General features: G+C 43.0%; 1 protein-coding gene and 1 non-coding gene across 2 annotated transcripts in view; both read left to right on the forward strand.

The window, feature by feature from the left end:
* Nucleotides 1-453: 453 nt before the first annotated feature.
* On the forward strand, nucleotides 454-624 carry LOC111813118. Its single transcript, XR_002818452.1, has one exon. It is a non-coding gene; the product is annotated as a U1 spliceosomal RNA (small nuclear RNA).
* Nucleotides 625-4,226: 3,602 nt separating this feature from the next.
* Tex14 (testis expressed 14, intercellular bridge forming factor) overlaps nucleotides 4,227-7,081 on the forward strand; it is a 110,975-nt gene continuing 108,120 nt past the window's right edge. Inside the window, exon 1 of the mRNA XM_023703170.1 lies at nucleotides 4,227-4,362. Coding sequence (XP_023558938.1) covers nucleotides 4,227-4,362 — 136 coding nt within the window. The remainder of the gene's footprint in view (nucleotides 4,363-7,081) is intronic.

Consider the following 7,081-nt stretch of genomic DNA (forward strand, 5'->3'; position numbering starts at 1 on the left):
TGATTTCTATGTTTGTAAAAGAAACATCTTTAGTGTTGCAGCAGTGTTCATCCTTAGTGTTCACTTTTACTGCAAGATGAAAAGAAACAGTCATACATGCTACTAAGCTCTTTACAGGCACAATTTATACTGTACAGGCAAGAGAAAGAGGTTGATTGGGGGTGGGGAATGGAAGTGTGGAAGTCCTCTGTGCCAATGTCATCCACAGATGATGTTGAAATGTAGATGAAGAATTTTAGTGCAAACTGGGAAAAACTGCTTCTATGCTTGTGTTGGGTAGTGTGTGAATTGGGGGTTTCAAAGGCTGCCATGCCACACAAATGTTTGTGAATGTATGAGTTCTGAATATGCAATATCATTATATGGAGCTTTTAGGTGACTACTTATGTTTAGACCCCCATGTAGATAGTGCTATGTACACCAGGCTGTGAAGGCTACAGGTCCTGAAAACTCATACTTACCTGAGAAAGGTGATACCATGCTTGTAATGGTGGTTTTCCCAGTGTGAGGCTTATACATATACTCCAAATGTACTGCTCTGCAATCTCCCCAAATATGGGAAATTTGCCTGCCTTATTTGTAGCAGTGGGAAAGATAACATGACCATGAACATAGTTTTTCCATGGTGAATCTTCAGATTATGATCTTGATACTGTATGGAGAATTCATCTCTGCATTCTGTGTAGTGATTCCAGTACTAGGATAGTGGTTGCCACATCAAACATTTGATGTAAGTATTCACCACATATAAATAATGACATAAGAGTAGATGATTTTCATCATGAGTGACACTCAAAAGTTCAAGACTGGAGGCTGAGGCAGAAAGATCACAAGTTAAGCCCAGATAGAGTAATTTAGGGAGACCAAATCTAAAAAGAATAAAAGGGCTGAATGTGAAGCACAGTACAAAGGCCTTAGGTCCAGTCCCTAGTACTGGTATGGGTTGTTCAGGAATGTGCATAGAGAAAGATACTTGTGTAGGCAACATGATCATCAGAAGGCATGTTAGTTTCTGTGAAGTCAAGGCTGCCATGAGCCTGGCATTCAGTGTTTACTTCCTTGGGTAAAATACAACTTTCTGGGATAAAATTAGTGAGGTGATGAGATATGATAGATACCATACCACTAAGGTGAGCTGGGATATGCTGTGTGGATGAGGGTATTCAGCAGATGTCTATCCAGAGTTGCTGTGACCTTTGTGCAGGGCCCTGTTCCTGGTAGATGCAGGGCCATGGCACTGTGCATGTCAGAAGTGATGTTTTTTTTTTAATTTAGTACAGGGTCTCACTGCTCAGGTGGGACTCATAGTGATCCCACTGTTTTCAGCCTCCTAAGGGCTGGAATTACAGGCACGTACCACCACACCCAGTCTCAATCTCTGTCTCAGCACGCCCTGGGGGGAAGGCTGGCACAGCACACTGGGCATCAAACCCTGGTCTGCTGAGCTATCTGGCTGGCCCCATCTTCAGCTCTTTTAAAATTTGTGTTTTGAGACACAGTCTTGCCATATTGCCTGGGCTATCCTCAAACTTTTGTTCCTCCTAATTCAGCCTCCCAACGGGATTAGAGGCATGGACCACCATCCTCTATTTAAATTCATTTTAGGGGCTGGTGAGATGGCTCAGTGGTCTAAAGCACCTACTTAGAACAAGCTAAGCTAAGCAAAGCACAGGGACCGAGGTTCAATCCCCCAGCACCACATGCCAGCCAGCCCCGCCCCCTGGTGGGCTGAGCTGGCCACACACACACACACACACACACACACACACACTAAATAAATAAATAAATAAATAAATATTTTTAAAAAATAAATAAATTCATTTTAACTGTTTTAATTGTGGACTCTGACATTAGAGAGTTCAGCGTGGGAAGAATGAAAAAGGAAGTGAATCAGGAAAGTAATTTAATGCCCTGTCCACTGCATCTTTGAAATTCCATAGGGAGGACAGTGGTGGATTAAGAAATGAAGTCAGAAAGCTGAGGTCAGATGTTGCCCCTCTCCTATGGGAGAAAGGACTGTGCAACAACTGCAGTGCATTTACTAATACAATTAGCATAAGAGGCTCTCTACAGAGAATTTTAAAGGGAGGATAAGATCTGGAACAGGAAGAACATTTAATCTTCAACAAAACATCATGTCTTGGTGATTACACAGGGAACAAGAGAGAAGTCTGTATTATTTCAGGGGAAGGCCAAGTCACTTTGTGCATCATCTCCCTGAGCTGCATACACTTTCATGGTGCCCTGTCAAATTTATGAGAAGCAGTGACCTTGTCCTAGGTACACAAGGTATAGACAGCTTTGAACCCAACAGTTTCTGAAAACTTGAGCCACACATGGTGGTATATGCAGAGGCAGGAAGATTATGGCAAGTTTGAAGGCAACTTGGGCCACAAAGTTCATGCCAGCCTGAAATACATACAGAGACCTTATCTCAACAAAACTAAAAAAAGCTGAGCGTCATGGCATACCCTATAATCCCAGAACCCAGGAGGTTGAAGCAAGAGGATCACCTTGAGTTTGAAGCCAGCCTGAACTACAAAATGAGTTCAAAGCCAGCCTGCACTATGTGGCAAAGACCCTGTCTCATAAAAATGAGGAAAAAAAAAAACATGCTATAGGTGTGACTGGCAATTGGGCCGGGTGTGTGTGTGTGTGTGTGTGTGTGTGTGTGTGTGTCTTGTTAAATTGAAAGCAAAACTGTGCTGTTTGCAACTTTGGGGATTAAACCCAGGAACACTTTCTGAGCTATATATACCCCAGACATTTTGTTTTATCTTGGACACAGTGTCTTGTGAAGTTCTCCCAAGCTGAACTTGAATTTGTGATTCTCTTGCCTCAGCCTCCCAGAGTACCAGGATTTAAAGTGTGGGCCTCCACACCCTGCTTCCTGTTATATTTAACTTTGAGAGGGTCTCAGGAAATGTTCCAGGTTAGTCTTAAATTGTCATCCTCCTGTGTCTTCTAAGTAGCTGAAGCCTGTGCTGCCCCCAGTTTCACTTTGGAAACTCTCCTATCATTCGCAAGTGACCTAAAGTGACTTTGGTAACTACTGTAACGAGAAAGAACTATACTCCAAACATATTCAACAAAACAAAGCTTTTCCAAGAAATTTATGGAAAGCAAAAGGGAAATGCAGCTAGCGCCTTTGATAATACCTATGGTTGCTGCAAAGGGATCTCTCTTGTCTGGAGCAGTAAGGCAGATAAACTCAATGTGTCCTCTTTATGGTAAGACAAGTTCTCAGTTAGCAAATAGACAATAGACAGATGGACTTTGTTCTCTTGGCATCAGAAGCTGCCCATTTAAATCCCTGCGAAGCCAGCTACCTAGTGCTCGACATCAGTTCAGGGATAGCGCATGTGGGTTTTCCCACATTCCATTTTTGGAAGTGGGAACAGACTGACTGGGTGCATTGGGGATGTACTGATCCATACCTGGCACAACCTACTCCATTGCCTTTCTCTGGGTCACCCAGCACTATCTGCCCCTGCCAGAACAGTGAGCACGGTGTAGAGGCCTGTGGAGAAATGCAAGCAGCTCACTCCCACTGCACCTCCAGGAGGGAGCCCTAGAAGAAGCTTTGCCACTGTGGTCCAGGGCCTCACCATGAGAGGTGCAGTCATATAGATGACACCTGGTGGCTTCAGTTCCAGTGTGTTCTTTAGCAACCATATTTCCTGGGCACTTCTCAAAGAAAGGAGGATAAAAGGAAAGGTGTGGTGGGGAGAAGCGTGTGGCTTAGAAAGGAAGGCATGAAGGAGCCATGACCCTGAGTTTATGATGAGTAGCTGAGGAGAGTGAGGTGTCATGCAAGGGCTGCAGTTCATATTTACCTGGCAGTGGAGTTATCATGATCATGAGGGTGGTTTTGCTGAGGTGAAGGTTATTAATTGTACTCCAGATCTACTAACCTCTGCAGTTTCCCCAAATATATTTTAACAAAGGTGATGTGAAGTATAGTTGAAGAAGTAGTGAATATTATTTCACTACTATGCTATTTTATAAAATGAAATCAAGTATCCTCATTCTCTCAGATTCTTAGGGACAACAGGTTTGTTTATTTTGCAGAACCGGGAATTGAACTCAGGCCCTTGCACTTGCCAGGGAAGCACTTATTCTGCTGAGCCATCTCCCCGGTCCGAACAACAGGTTTTGAAATGTAAGTCTTTCCTCTGTGTTTCTGGTTCAGTTAGGATAAGTCTGTTTCTCTTTTTTAAAACAGGATGTCTCGGGCTGTTCGGCTTTCAATCCCTTGTCCTGTTCGGCTTGGTACTTTAAGAAACGATTCTCTAGAAGCTGAACTTCATGAGTATGTGAAACAGGGAAACTATGTGAAAGTAAAGAAAATTCTCAAGAAAGGTAAGTATGGGGGCCGGGGAGAAGGTTCAGTGGAATAAGTGCTTCCCTGGCAAGTGCAAGGGCCTGAGTTCAATCCCCGGTTCTGCCAAAAAAAAAAAAGAAAAAAGAAAGGTAAGTATGTGTTGAGATGGCAGGGTGACTGAGTCAGCTTTGCCGGATATCCACTTTTCTGGATGGCATTTGGAAAAAAAGTAGGGACATCTAGCAATACATCACAGTCAGTAGAAGTCTTACTTAAAACCCTGTTTGAAGCCTGTGTTCTTGTGTGATGGGGAACTACCTGGTCTTCTACCCTGTAGATGTTCTAAGGTGCACCTCAGGCTGCTCACCTTGATTCTGCCTGATTCCCTTTTCTCTTTCAAGTCACCTTCATCCATTGAGACTTCTGGTGGGTCTGGTTGTCTGAGAAGTAAGCTTTCATAGCCCCTGCCTGTTATAGTTTGTATCTAGATGTCCCCCAAAAGCCTCATGGAGTCATTGGGGCGGTTTCTAAAGTTTGTGATTAATTCATGATCTAAATGTAGGGATTATCGGTGTGAATGTTACACCCACCCTTGCGTGGGTAATCTGCATATGATATGGGGAAGGGAGAGAGGCTTGCTAGCTGTGGCAGCTTCTGTTTGACCCTTTGCTCTCTACTGTTTTCCACTACCATGAGCTGCTGTCTTCTTCCCTGTGTCACTCTGCCTTACAGCCAGCTGAGTATGGACTGAAACCTCCAACTGTGAACTAAATAAGCCTTTCCTTCCTTAATTTTGGATGTCAGATATTTTATCTCACCAACGAGAGAAAAGTAACTTAGACAACCTCTTGCTTGTTCTTTATTTCCACTTGGTGGTTTTGTTTTCAGGATTTTCTTGTTGCAAGTATATGCAAGTCAGTAAGTAGATGGAAATAGTAGACAGTACTCAGAAGAATGACCAAAGAGAAACCACAGGGCTGGAAAGATAGGTCAGTGGTCTAAGCACCTGCCTGGCAAGCACAAGGACCCAAGTTTGATCCCTAGTACTGCATGCTGTGCTGGCCCTGAAACCCCAGGGATATTGTCCCAGCCACCGAGACCAGGCATGGTAGTGCATGCCTGTAATCCTAGTGCTGGAGAGGCTGGGACAGGAGGATCACTACAAGTCTGAGTTGCATAGTGAGACCCTGTACCAAAGAAAGAAAAGATTTTTAAAAAGAAAAGGAAGGGCCAGGGAGATGGCTCAGTGGAATAAGCGCTTCCCTGGCAAGCGTAAGGGCCTGAGTTCAATCCCCCGTTCGGCCAAAAAAAAAAAAAAAGAAACAAAAAGATTTACTCTAGGCTCAGGCATGGTGCCACATACTTGTAATCCCAGCACTTTGGGAGGATGAAGAAAGAGGATCACAATTTTGAGACAAGTCTCAGCAGTTTACCAATGTAGGTAAAACATTTTTTTGAAATTAAAAAGTGAGAATGAAAAGAAGTAGGTCAGCATGAATGCTCTAGGTTCACATATTTTCCTTCTTGCTGGCAAGTTGATTAAATTTTTTGAGGCAGCAGACAGGGTCTGGCTATGTAGCACAGGCTTGCCTTGAATTTACTAAGTAGCCCATGCCATCCTTGAACTCATGGTGATCCTACTGCCTTACTCTGCTTCCAGCAGTTCAGTGAAATTATGACATTAATTTTAAAGACTCAGTCCCACAAAACTACTACTACAACTACAAATGGGACACCCAGCCTACACATATTTCTGCTGGCTAACTATACAGCTGTGAGTTCGCACAACAGCCCTCACATTGGATAATTTACTAGAAAGACTCATAGAACACATTTACCATTATCAATTAGTATAAAAAAAAATACAACTTGGGAAGACCCAAATGGAAAACATGTGTAGGGCTAGGTATATAAGCGGGCCTATAAAGATTCTGTGCTCTCTCCAGGCATGCCAACACTACCATCAGTGCACAAGCCCCCAAACCCATTTTTTTAGTTCTGGGATTAAACACAGAACCTTATGTATCCTAAGCAAGCAATGTACCATTGAGTTAGAAGCTGAAAAAAAAAATATATATATATATTGATTTTTATTTATTTATTTTTTTGGTACTGGGAATCAAACTCAGGACCTTGCACTTTCCAAGCAGGTGTCATGCCACTGAGCTATATCCCCAGCCTCTGGATATTTAATTTTTTACAAATGTATTACAGTAAAAGACACATTGCCATTAATCTCCCTTACAGTACTCCTGACTGTGAACACTTTTATCCCATCTGTCTTGCTGCTTTGTGAAGCATTTATGGAAGCCCTGTTTGTGATTTTTTAGATGTGGTTCAAAATATGGCGAATGCTGCCATCAAGTGTTCTCCAACAAAAATGCAGGCTCATAAAAACTCCCTATCTTGTTCTTTGGTTCTGCCTCTTCCCAAAGTCAAAGTGATGTTGAGAAGTAACTATTTTTAATCAGTTCATGACATGGAAGCAGCTGTCTTAGAGCAACTCAAGAAAGGAGTTCCTCTGTTTAGGCAGACCATTGAGACTGGGTGTGGTGTTGCGTCCCTGTAATCCCAGCTTTTGAGAGTCTGAACACAGGCGGATCACTATGAGTCTGATCTACGTAGTAAGACCCTGTAGACCCTGTCCTAAAATACAAAAAAAGAGTAAGAAGCTAGGCTTGATGGCACATGTCTGTATCCGAGCATTCAGGAAGCTGAAGCAGGCAAATTGCCTTGAGTTCAAGACCATGCTGTGAG

Source organism: Octodon degus, unplaced genomic scaffold (genome assembly GCF_000260255.1).
Source record: "Octodon degus isolate 3935 unplaced genomic scaffold, OctDeg1.0 scaffold00164, whole genome shotgun sequence".
Classification (NCBI taxonomy): domain Eukaryota; kingdom Metazoa; phylum Chordata; class Mammalia; order Rodentia; family Octodontidae; genus Octodon; species Octodon degus.